A 13,429-nucleotide genomic window follows, 5' to 3' on the forward strand; every position below is an offset into this window, starting at 1 on the left:
GTATAAATGGATAAATAGATATCACAACTTGTGTGATGTACCCTGTGAATGCTAATCTCATAAAGAACTTGGGGTTTTTGATGAGATTACTTAGTACATATTACAAGTTACTTAGAATGCATAATGCTGAATTTTGGTCATGCGTCATCTATCGGCCGCACTATGAAACAGCAAGGCATTGCACAATTCGTTGCAGTGCGAGATGCGGATGTCACACCAAGCCGGTTGTGCCTGTACATTTATGGCGAAATGAAAATGCATTGAGAATCTTAGTGTGCTGACTTGCATGAAGAAAATACTTAAGAGTGTTTGCTGTGTTCACTGTTGGTGCATGTGCCAGTGGTTCAGTGTATATTCTTTGGGGGGGGGGGGGCAGCGTTATTCTGTATAGACAAATCGTATAGTTTCGTCTTATAATGGGGCCCTAATTCTTCAGCAGTAGAACAATGCAGATCCAATGCTCTGCAGAACTTGGTGTGCATGAAGATGTCATGAACCACCAAGGCAAAATTACATATCGGGAAAAATGTGGTGCACATGCCAGTGAAAAATGGGTCTTTAACCTGCCATGATAAAAATAAACATTGCAGAGCGAATAAACCTTTTGTACAGCTTTAGAGCAATGATTACAAAAACCGTGACATGCTCAAACGTGTAAAAGCTTGCTGCAATGCCAAAGTAGGATGAGCGATATGCAGCATATTTTGGCACTGAACACGTCTTGTAATCGCTGTTTTTATTGTAAGTCTTGCTGTCGCACCTTTCCCTCCGGCACTCCCTTTACTGAACCTCAGCACTGTCTTTCCATTGGCGTCATGATGATGATGGTAACGGCAGCAGTAAGGCTGGTTAATGCTCGCCCCTTTGATTCCTGCGAGTTTAGTGGTACAGAATATGGCACGTGCATACACCTGTGCAGAAAAAGTTTACGCTTGTGGTCATTTGTTGGAGCTATTTCGTGTTGGGACATTTCAAAGATGTGCGCCATTGTGGCTTGATAACTAGAGCATTGGTGAGGTTGGAGACTGGTTATATTAGTATAGAAGCTTGAAGTTGAATTGCACAACAATTCGACGGGACAAATAGAAGAGAAATACACACAGCAGAACGCTCTGCTAGGTGTGTTGCTCTTATTTGTGTGCCGTCGAATTGTTGTGCGATCCAAATAGAGCATTGGGCTTCGTTGGTGCAGGACCGAGAAAGTGTGAGCTATTTGACAACATGCCAGTGCCTTGCTACACAATTATGGAAGTCTCAAGGTTTGCAAACAAAGCTTTGCTTTCAAATCCACCTGCTCATGTAATACAAGCAACGCTTGAAAGAACCCTCATACAAAAATAATGGTGAAATGAATGGCCTTTGAAAAGTGTAATTCGTATGTTGACAGTAATGACATAATAGGTGCCACACCAAACTCGACAATTGTATTGGACAGAGCAGTTTTTTTCCTATGTGAAGCACAAGCTTCCATCACATGCTGTGCAGATAACCAAGCTCAGTTTGTTTTAACCTGGTACACAACATTCACTGTAATGTGTTTTTGATTCTAAAAAAGTGCCAAACACCACCTCTTTGTCAAGGATGTCATGGGAATATTTGGCGAGACCTTTTTTTACAGTCCTTGATAATGGAAGTGTTGCCAGCCAGCTTCGCTTGGATGCCTTTATAGATTTCTGTTCATGATCATTGTGTGCTATCAAGTTGCTAAAGTATATGCAACCAGTGCAAGGCATTACGTTATTCTATAGTCGTATACAACTTTAGGAGGTGGCAGAATCTGCACTTCAATGGCAGGTGAACACAAGCCTGTACTAATGGGCACACACTGTACACTGTCATCGTGACACCGGATGCAGTAATACTACCCGCTCATTGGAGAGGGACTATTTCTTTAGACGTTGAGGCAATCAGCTGCAGCGCTTTGGTCATCTGGGTGTGGCTTCTCCTGTCTTCTGAAGTTGTATCCGACTAGAGGATGCCGCTTTTCGTACAACGCAAAACGACAAAGTGTACATTTATTTGGCCTATGAAATGGATACATCACAAGTGAGCTATGCATGGGCTTAAGCTGTGTGAAAATTAGTACATGCAAATATATGACATTGTCAACATTGTTAAAGAATATGTGGTATCGAACATGCAAGTAATGGCATGTTTAAACCGGGGAGTGATGCATTCATATCCACAGTCTATAGGTGATAGCATTATGAAGCTCATGCCATTTCCTGTCTTTTCATTGTGAAATACACACACTGTTCATCTTGTGGCTAATCAACACCCACTGTATTCTTGCACATAGAAAGAACAAACAGCACATGTATGCTGCATTAGTGCCTTTTTCATTTACATGGTCCAAGAGTGGCACAGGTTGTCTTACGTTTTTGCCCATTTTGAAGAGACATGAAGTGCATGTTACAAGTGTCCCACTATGCACAGCACAATGTTTACTGTGTAATAAGGCGATTTATTAAGAGGCACTGGGCACAGTCTGGTAGCGCTGGCAGTCGACAAACGCTGATCACGCGCACAGCCGCAACAAGAGCGCCTTCTTCGTCTTCCTCTTCACCACAATTGCCCCCGGGAGAGAAGAGGAGCCATCCTGGCGACTTACGGCGTAGGTAGGATGAGGGGGTCATAGTACGGCTTAAGTCGGTTGACATGAACCGTGTCACGCCCGCGATGCCTATGGTCGGGTGAAGGTGTCACAGGTTCGACAACATAGGTGACAGCGGAGGTACGGTCTATGACGCGGTAGGGGCCATCATAGCGTGCAAGGAGTTTGGTCGAAAGGCCAGGGCTGTGAGGCGGGACCCACAACCAAACAAGGGAACCAGTCGGGAAAACTGGTGTAAGCGCTTCACTGTCACGCCGCAGCTTTTGACGACCTTGAGCAGCGGTCGTAAGGGCTCGCGCGAGCTGCCTACAGTCCTCGGCGTATTTGGCTGCTTCAGACACAGGCGTGCATTCGGAAGCGTCGGGTCGGTATGGGAGCATTGTGTCCATAGTACACGAGGGCTCTCGTCCATACAGCAGAAAAAAGGGCGAAAAGCCAGTGGTAGCTTGTGTGGCCGTATTATAGGCATACGTGACGAACGGCAAAACAGTGTCCCAGTTACTGTGATCCGAGGCGACGTACATAGTCAACATGTCACCGAGTGTGCGGTTGAACCTCTCTGTCAAGCCGTTCGTTTGCGGGTGGTAGGCTGTAGACTTGCGGTGAACGATGCTGCATGCAGCGAGAAGGGCTTGGATGACTTCGGACAAGAAGACACGGCCCCTGTCGCTGAGCAGTTCGCGTGGTGCGCCATGTCGAAGAACGAAGTTCCGCAAGATGAAGAACGCAACTTCGCGCGCAGAGGCTGCCGGGAGTGCGGCAGTCTCGGCGTAGCGCGTCAAGTGGTCGACACCTACAATTATCCATCGGTTACCCGAGGAACTGCAGGGAAGTGGCCCGTACAGGTCTATGCCGACGCGATCGAAGGGCCGAGCCGGGCAGGGCAGCGGCTGTAGCTCACCAGGTGGGCGCTGTGGAATTTTCCGCCGTTGGCACGCCGTGCAAGCGCGTACGTACTGGCGCACGAAGTGATACATGCCGTGCCAGTAGAAACGCTGCCTTAGGCGAGTATACGTTTTCAGAACACTGGCGTGACCATTATGAGGAGAAGCATGAAAATAAGCGCATATGTCAGAACGCATGTGTCGTGGTATCACCAGGAGCCATTTGCGACCATCAGGCAAATAATTTGTGCGGTAAAGGACGTTGTCGCGGACAGTAAAGTGAGCGGCTTGGCGACGAAGTGTTCGAGAAGAGGGTGTGGCGGATGGGTCGTGGAGGAAATTCAGCATAGTTGAAAGCAGGGGATCCTTACGCTGCTCGTCCGGCATATCAGCGACGTTGAAGGCTGACATGGATGCGAAGAGCGGAGACAATGAAGCCACATCACAAGGTAGCGGCGATCGAGAAAGCGCATCGGCGTCAGCGTGCTTTCTGCCCGATCGGTAGACAACGCGGATATCATATTCTTGTAAGCGGAGTGCCCATCGCCCTAGGCGACCTGACGGATCCTTCAACGAGGACAGCCAGCAAAGTGAATGGTGGTCGGTGACAATGTCAAAAGGGCGACCATATAGGTATGGACGAAATTTGACGAGCGCCCAAATAATGGCCAAGCACTCCTTTTCTGTTACTGAGTAGTTGGCTTCTGCCTTCTTTAAGGTGCGGCTCGCATACGCGACGACGTACTCGTCATAGCCGTCTTTCCGTTGTGCGAGGATTGCACCAAGTCCGATACCGCTGGCGTCCGTATGTACCTCTGTAGGCGCTGTGGGATCGTAGTGTCGAAGAATCGGTGGCGAAGTAAGTAGGCGACGTAGTTGCTGGAAGGCTTCGTCACAGGAAGTTGACCACGCGGAGATGCCGTTAGTAGCGGTAAGCAAATTGGTCAGTGGTGCGATGATAGTCGCGAAATTGCGCACAAAACGCCGAAAGTAAGAGCAGAGCCCTATAAAGCTGCGGAGTGCCTTAAGAGTAGTGGGCGTCGGAAACTCTGCGACCGCGCGAAGCTTGGCTGGGTCAGGAAGCACGCCGTCCTTCGATACAATGTGACCCAATATTGTTAACTTGCAAGCAGCAAAACGGCACTTTTTGATGTTAAGTTGGAGACCAGCAGAGGTGAGGCAGGTGAGTATCTCACGCAAGCGAACGAGGTGCGTCGGGAAATCTGGCGAAAACACCACGATGTCATCAAGGTAGCACAGACATGTTTTCCACTTGAAGTTGCGAAGGATGGTGTCCATCATGCGCTCGAAAGTAGCGGGCGCGTTGCAGAGCCCGAATGGCATTACGGTAAATTCGTACAAGCCATCGGGCGTGATGAAAGCTGTCTTCTCACAGTCGTCATCTGCCATGGGCACTTGCCAATAGCCGGAGCGAAGATCCAAAGATGAGAAGTACTCCGCGCCTTGCAAGGAGTCGAGGGCGTCATCAATCCGAGGCAGCGGATAGACATCTTTACGAGTGATCTTATTGAGTCGACGGTAATCCACACAGAAGCGTATTGACCCGTCCTTCTTGCGTACTAATACTACAGGAGACGCCCAAGGACTGTGGGAAGGGCGAATGACGCCACGGTGCAGCATGTCGTCGACCTGCTCGTTAATGATCTTTCGCTCGGCTGCCGATACGCGGTATGGTCGTTGGCGTAAAGGAGGATGGGAACCAGTGTGTACGCTGTGAGTGACGGTTGCCGTACGTCCCAGAGATAGTTGGTCACAGTCAAACGACGAGCGAAAATTCTGAAGAAGCGCGAAGACTTGCTGGCGATATGGAGGCGGCAGATCGGCGTCTACGACAGATTCAAGAACGTCTGACGACGATGACGACAACGATGATGATGATGATGCGCATGGCACGGGAGAAGTGAGGGCGTCGAGTTCATAACAGGCCGTGTCGTCGGTAACATCGAGAATGTGAAGCGGGTCAAGGGGCTGAACACGACCGAGTGATTCGCCGCGCAGTAACGTCACATGGTAGTGAGACGGGTTACACACAAGCATTGAGGATAATCCAGACGCAGTGGTGAGGACGGCAAATGGGAGAGGTAGGGCCTTGCGACGGAGAAAAATCGGCGACGGTGTAAAAAGCACTGTAGCGTCTGGCGCGGTAGAGCAAGAGACGGGCACAAGCGCACACATGTCGGGTGGTATGTCCGTATCGGACACAATAGTGAGCTTGGAGGCTTTCTGTTCAGAAGGGTCAGGCAGTGGGGCATCGGCAAGCGGGAAAAGCGCTACTTCGGCTCGGGCACAGTCGATGATGGCACGATGATGAGACAAGAAGTCCCAGCCGAGGATAATGTCATGTGAACATGATGACAACACGAGAAATTCAACAACATAGACAATGCCGTCGATGACCACCCTGGCAGTACATTGAGCGAGCGGGGCTATATGCTGCGCAGTCGCGGTGCTTAGAAGCATACCAGACAACGGCGTTGTGACCTTATGGAGGCTGCGACAAAGCTTGTCGTCGATAACAGAAACTGCAGCCCCAGTATCAATAAGCGCAATTGCGGCGGTTCCTTCGACCAAAACGTCCAATAAATTGCGTGGCGGCTGTGCAGGCCTTGTAGAAGTCGCGAAGCTTGCAGTTCGTGCCTGCGGAACTGCAGCAACTAGTTTCCCTCGCTAGGTGACTGGCGGCGACGTAAGGGGGAAAGTGAGCGACGACGTGGTGATGGCGAACGATGGGTGCCGACAGGGCGTCGAGGAGGCGGCGAAAACTCGTGGTCGGGAAGAGCCGCATGCCCGGTGGTGTCATGGGAATAGGCATATCCAGGCGGTGCGATAGTAGCGTTACCAGGTGGCATGCGACGATGGCAGAAGCGCGCAACGTGGCCGGCGACACCGCAAGCGAAGCATATGGGTCGGTTGTCGCGTGTGCGCCAAGGGGTCTGAACTGGGCGTCGAGATGGAACGGGAGGCGACGCGGGAAGAGGTGCAGCTTGAAGTCGCATTGGCGCCGGAAACGAGAACGTCGGCGGCGCAGGTCGCGCGGCGACTTCGGCATAGGTCAGAGGTGCAGCCACGGGAGGGCAGGGGTGGGCGAAAGGTAAAGACCCAGCAAGTTCCTCGCGAATGGCCCGCCTAATGGGAGCAGCCAGAGATGTGTCAGGCTGGGGAGGTCCATCATTGAGAGGCAGCATAGACAATTGGCGTGCCACCTCCTCACGAATGAAATCCTTAATCTCAAGAGAGAGCGATGCTGCTGGCGTGGTGTTCGAGCGAAGTGTGAGGCCCGAGAGAGAGTCGCCAGGTGCGAGAGCGCTGCGCGCAAGGACCCTTTGTCGACGCAGCTCATCGAAGCTCTGGCAAAGAGTGACGACAGCTGCCACAGAAGTAGGGTTCCGCGCCAGGAGCATTTGAAATGCGTCGTCCTCGATACCCTTGAGGATGTGCTTCACCTTGTCCTCTTCAGTCATGGTGGAATCGACGCGGGCGCAAATATCGATGACATCCTCTATGTAACTTGTATAAGTCTCGCCGGGCTGTTGAGCGCGCTGGCGGAGGCGTTGTTCTGCACGGAGTTTTCGCAAGGCTGGGTGACCGAAGACATCCGCGAATGCAGTTTTGAAAGCGGACCAGGTTTGCAGTTCCCGTTCGTGATTGTGGAACCAGAGGTTCGCAACGTCAGCAAGATAGAAGATGACGCTACGGAGCTTCGTCGGGTCATCCCACTTGTTGTGTTCACTGACGCGCTCGTAGGTAGAGAGCCAGTCTTCTACGTCAGTCTCACCTGATCCGCTAAAAACAGGAGGGTCCCGCTGCCGTTGCATGGCGCCGCACATGACAGGAGCGGCAGATGCGCCGAGTGGATTGTTGGGAGCGTCGGTCATAGTAGCGGCTGGAGCAGATGTTAAAGTTCGGCTGCGAAGTTCCAGGGCGAGGTCGGGGAGTGGAGCACCTTCCACCAGACTGTACCCAGCACCTCCACCAAATGTAATAAGGCGATTTATTAAGAGGCACTGGGCACAGTCTGGTAGCGCTGGCAGTCGACAAACGCTGATCACGCGCACAGCCGCAACAAGAGCGCCTTCTTCGTCTTCCTCTTCACCACAACTGCAATAATTTTATTCATGCTCTTGAATAATAAACAAAATAATAAACTGAAAGCTCCTTTATAAAGTGTGTTCTTGGGGCTCGACTGGAGAGCAGTAAGGGCGCTGATGCTACTGTTGCAGAGCAGCCCTCTGGACCTTGCCACACTCTCAAGAGCACGTGCCTGGCGCTCGCCTACTGCCACCACGTGGTTGAGTGCCTCCAGCAGCAGAATGTTTTGCTGCAAAAAAAGTAGATTGTTGGAATGAATCAACCGCATATAACCCATTACTTACAAAGAAAAATGCTCGTTGCACTATTGGTACTAAATGCCCTTAACTGTAGAAGCCTTTAGTGTATGCATAATAAAACAATTTGTCGGGACAACGTTGCTTTATTTTTCATAACAGGTTGTTTTTTTTTCAGAGCCAATTGTTATGTTTATTAGTGTTCCAGCAGCTGAGCTGTCCTCGCACCTTGACGAGTCTCTACTGTCAGCACCACAAACCTACTTTTGTTCACTGCAAAACCAATGCCGCTCCCTACAATCCCGTCTCATGCGAGCTGATTGCATCCTATGACTACAAACATCATATTTTTGTCCCATTACGCAATTTTCTGCCATCCTCGGCTGCAGTTCTCTCTCCTTGACATCCATCTGTCACGCTTATGTAAACACCTGTTATGAATTGGCAACAAGCGATTGAAGACGTGCATGGCCTGCCCGCCGATTCCATTTTTTTTCTTAATCTCAACTAGCATATCAGTTACCACGGTTTACTACGCCACTGTCTTCCGGTCCTAATGCTATCTCGAACAATTTTTGTTACTTCGCTTTCTGCACAGTCCTCGACTTCTCAAGTTTCTTTGTTAACCTCCAGGGTCATGTCCCATATTGCATAACCGGTAGAATGCAATGATTCTAAACATTTTTCAAGGATATCGGTAACGTGGCGACCACAATTCGGTAAAGCCTCCCACGTGCTGTTCAACACATTAAATTTTTGTATAAGTTTCCTGCTTTATATCAGTACCTTGTATTGATATTTCACCTGGATAAAGATACTCTTCCATAGATTCTGCGGGTTGAATGTCACTGATGAGTTTCTGTTATTTCACCAAGTTAGTGAAGGTTACCTTTATCTTTTCCATATTTTCGCGGGCCCACGTGCATGTCAAAGCAGGAACACTCATTGGTTCTCAATGCCTTTTTTAAACTACTGGACATTCAGTTAGTTACTACGAAAGTGACTTATTCCGTGTACTATTCTTATGCTAAATGTGAGACAGTAGAAACATACTTATCTGCAGCTTGTCGATGTCTCCTTCACTGTGTTGGTTGCGAGATCCATCGTCGGCACCACGTCCTTGTCGCATCGTAGCTGTATAGGGTGTCTTCCTTTTGCACACGCTATGTAATATTCGTGACGCTCGCAGTCACGCTGAGTGGAGGAACTGAGCGCACTCACAGAAGCAGCATCGGACAAGTTGTTACTTCAGCCTTGCGTCGTGAACAGTAGGTACGCGTTGCGATCTGTAAGATCGCCGAAGCTATTTGCAGGGGTTCACGGAATGATTGCTCACGGAGGAACAGAACTATCCAAGAAATAATGGTCATCGTCGAGCCTGATCACTACGTCGCGCACTGCAAGCTCGTTGTACGAGTTTGTTTACACTGGGCCTCTTCGATGTTTAGCCGCCATGGTCGCCCGATGAATGTATGTGATGACGCCACCACAGCGTTCCCTCGTGGTATAATGCGAAGCGTACTAAACTACAAATTAGTCGAATGCACATTCAGTGTACATCTTGTAAGCTTTAAAATGATTTTAAACCATGTTAAACTAACTAATAATATTGTACTAAATGCATTTGTTTTACAACTCGCTTGTGCATGTAATGCAATCGGTGGAACAACAAGTGAAAGGAGGCACGGCCATGCACCAACGGTATGATCACGTGAGCCCTATATATATATATATATAATTATATATATATATATATATATATATATATATATATATATATATATATATATATATATATATATATATATATATATATATATATATATATATATATATATATATATATATATATATATAGGGCTCACGTGATCATACCTATGATCACGTATCTATATATATATATATATATATATATATATATATATATATATATAGTTGGTCGACCGCCCAGAAGGCAACGCCCAAGGAACGATAGCCACCCAGAGTGAACCTAGATAAACCAATGAAACTGGAGGCTTGTCGAAAGATATACTGTGTCTCGGTACCATTTCTGCTTTCGTCTTGGGGTGTCGCCAGAGCTCGTGAAGATCCCGAGTTTCGCCACACTCGGCGCATCTTGCATAGCACCCCAGGGCTGAATTCACAAAGCTTTACATACGTAAGTGCTCTTTTCCATTGGCCGGCCGCCTTCGTTAATAATTTGTAGAGCGTGAGGATTGGCTGAAATGTTCTCCTACGAACGATTTGAGAGTAAGATATTCTTGTGAATAAGGGCCCAGTTCCGCTTTCTGTACCCAGGACGTGTCACGTCTTGACATCAATGCACACTGACTCGTTCTGTTCTTGCGGTCCTTGAGGCTTCCGCGCGAGAGCGCAACAATAAGGAACGCACCGGGCATCTTTTTCATACATTAATAAGCAACGTCATCATAAACCGAGCCGTATTGCAACATGGCATCAGAAAAGTTTACTCTTTCAAGACGCCACGATAATTGTGGGGCACCAGGTCTGCTATATTGAGACCAATTTTAGCATAATATTACAATATGTTATGCCTGCCAACCTTCCTAGCAACTGAGTGACGTCTTTTGACGTTCGAGAAGCGTGTGGTAAAGTTTCCACACCTTCGAATATATGTGTCACTATACCACCTCTAAACAGGGTAATCAGTGAGGACTGGAACAACGGCGCGCCTAATATTTTTCAGATCTGGGCAAAAAACGGCCCGCGACGGCAACCTTTCCGGGGTTTGAAGAGCCACCCATGACGGAGCCGATCGCATCAGAGTGAACGTGCACCGCACTTTTGGCCGTGCGGGAACACTCGTGAGGGGCTTCCATAGCGCGACCAGTCGCAACTTCCTTGGTGTTGCTGCTTCGTGCGGTGTCAGCTGCTTCCAACTGCTTTCTTCTGGATCGTTTCGCGTCGTCTTCCGCTGGACCCAAAATGGCGGCTCTCAGTGGTCACAAGAGGACGTTGCCGTTGCTTGTGTCTGTCTTCGTTCAACTGTGCGTGTGCGCGCCGGACGACGAGTCCGGTGGGACGACCGCGCCGATGCTGCCCGAGACCACCACCATGCTGCTCGGCTCGACGACGTTCGAGATCACCGAGATGACGGTGGAGGAAGTGCCGACCGGCAGCACGGCGAGTGACATCACAACGACGGCGATGACTGCGACGGAGAGGACGAGCTCCACTACGGCCGAGGTTACGGAGGCGTCAACTGAAGAGGTAAGTGCCGTGCGACTCCCACATTCTTTTTTTTTTATTGCTTCCACTACGTTACCCCTCAAGGTGAATCAGTGGTGATGGCGGTTACCTACATAGGCTGCGGCGGCCAAGCTGCGATGAATCTCAACAGCTAAGTGCACGCGGGCTCAGTACATCGCTGCCGGAAACTGGGGCCGGATTCACGAAGCCGTTCTCCCTTAAGTGCTCTTTTTCATTGGCCGCTCGCCTTCGCTAATCATATGTACAGCATGAGGATTGGCTAGAATTTTCTTTTGTGAATAAGTCGAGCGTAAGACCTTTTTATAAATATACGCCCTGTATAGTAGGGCTTCTGTTGGACTACAGGCGCAAAATTTGATTGCAAAATCACGCGAAGCAATCGATTTCGCGGCGTTTATTATCGCTGTTTTTACACAGTGATGTTCGTGTTTTATAACCGTGGTCAGAACAAGTTTTGTTGCCTTGTATTTTGCTCGTAGTAACCATAACTTTACCGAAAAGTGATCTATAAATCGCAAATAAAATTACGAGGAAGTCTACATATGCGTACATTTTATGTAGAACAAGAAATTAATAGAAAATAAAGAAAAATGAAAGAGGTGCTTTGGCATGCCGGCTTGCTGTTTCCAGCTTTATGCATAAAGCGATGCACGTGCGCGAAGCGATGACGTTATTGTTTTAAAACGAGTCAGCGTTTACATTTGTCGGCAGCACGTGCGGTTACCACGAGAACTTTGTTCTGCTAAAAACAAAAACAGCAGAAAAATGCTTTATGAACGTGGAGCTGTGATCGGGCGGAAGGCGAATCGCATTTGAGCAATGCCTTCATTATCACCACCAGAACATCGAACTATAGATGATGACTTCAGTTGACGGTTTAATGTACGAGACAGAGACAGATATATAGGAAACTTTCGTGAAGGCCAAAATTGTCACCTCCCGTTGGTAAACTTTCAAAGTATATCCAGCTTTCACTGGCTTTCAGGCAAGCTTATATCCTTGCTGTCGGCTTGCATGGTCGGCTCCATATGTGGCATGCTCTATAATTTTTTTATGTTGTTGTTGATATTGTCTTTCTTTTATTATACCTTTTCTTCTTCATTTTCCTGCGTTCTCGTGCATGACTTTGCTGACGCATACACTCTTTTTCTTCACTTTTCGGCCTTGCGAAGCGCCCTTCAAGTTGCACACGCGAAAGTAAGGCTGGAGGTCACCAGAATTCGCAGACCGTGGTCAAGTTATTATTGCTGGGCGTGCACAAAATAGGCAGGCACAGGGGTATAGCATAAATCACAGTGCCGAAGTTCCTGCGGCTGTCATCTAGGGCAAATGATACGAAAAACTGTGGTCCGACCTCAAGCGAGAGATAACGGAAGCGTGTTCATCTATCACAAAGTCAACCGAATCGTAGTTTACGGCAAGAAGACCGATTCCTCGAATCGTGTCCGTGACAAATGGGTGCGAAAGAGCTGCGGCCTCCTCTGCAGTGCTAGAAAGTTGTCCAAGTGAAGTAAATTATTGGAAATTTAACGTCCTGTGGGCTATGAGAGACAGCGTTGTGTGTGTGTGTGGGGGGGGGGGTGTTGGGGGAGGAGGCTTGGGGTTAATTTCAACCTGCTGTGGACTTTCTAAGACAACCCGCGCCAACCCAATGCGTGCCACGTTCAGTTTTCTTTGCGTGTGCCGTATTTTTTCTCTCTTTCTTTGGCACGGTATTTTGCCGCATCTGTCTATCACGTGTTGGGTCCGAAAAGGCCGCATTTCTGCCGCAGCCGTGAAGATTCTGAAAGACATAACAAGACGCCAAGAACTACCCGAAACCTACGTCGCATGGGCACCAAGCCACGAACACCTGGCAGGAAACGAAGCAGCACATGCTGTCGCCCGAGAGCATACCAGCCGGGATTTCCTGCAGCATGGTCTCCAGAAAGCGACCAGGGTGGAGGACATTTATATCAATTACGCCGTAATATTGCAACATTACCGACTGAAAATTTAGTAAGAATAGTACGTAGAAACAATATCCTCTACCACAACCAAAATTAAGCAAGGAAGAAGCCACCGCCCTCCGCAGACAACAAACGAATACGTATGTCTATGGAATTATCATGCACCGGATGCACCCTCCCAAATTCTCATACCTATGCCGATATTGTGATGTACCAGACACCCTCCAACACACAACCTTGGTGTGCCCACACCGTGAGAAAAACAGCCAATATGATGCCTCAGAACCGCTACTAGCCATCTAAAAAACGTGGGAGGCAATTTTAAAGGCACATAGCTTGGAAGATGAGCGAAGTCTGGTGGACCGGGCCCGGGCTGCGGCATTAGCCAACGGCTTTCTGGACTAA

General features: G+C 48.7%; 1 protein-coding gene across 1 annotated transcript in view; it reads left to right on the plus strand.

Moving 5' to 3' along the window:
* LOC135914757 (cubilin-like) overlaps positions 1-13,429 on the plus strand; it is a 294,278-nt gene that overhangs the window by 12,062 nt on the left and 268,787 nt on the right. The window contains exon 2 of the mRNA XM_065447679.1: positions 10,552-11,075. Within this exon, the coding sequence (XP_065303751.1) occupies positions 10,791-11,075 (285 nt within the window). The 5' untranslated portion in view covers positions 10,552-10,790. The remainder of the gene's footprint in view (positions 1-10,551; positions 11,076-13,429) is intronic.

This window comes from Dermacentor albipictus, unplaced genomic scaffold (assembly GCF_038994185.2).
Source record: "Dermacentor albipictus isolate Rhodes 1998 colony unplaced genomic scaffold, USDA_Dalb.pri_finalv2 scaffold_14, whole genome shotgun sequence".
Classification (NCBI taxonomy): domain Eukaryota; kingdom Metazoa; phylum Arthropoda; class Arachnida; order Ixodida; family Ixodidae; genus Dermacentor; species Dermacentor albipictus.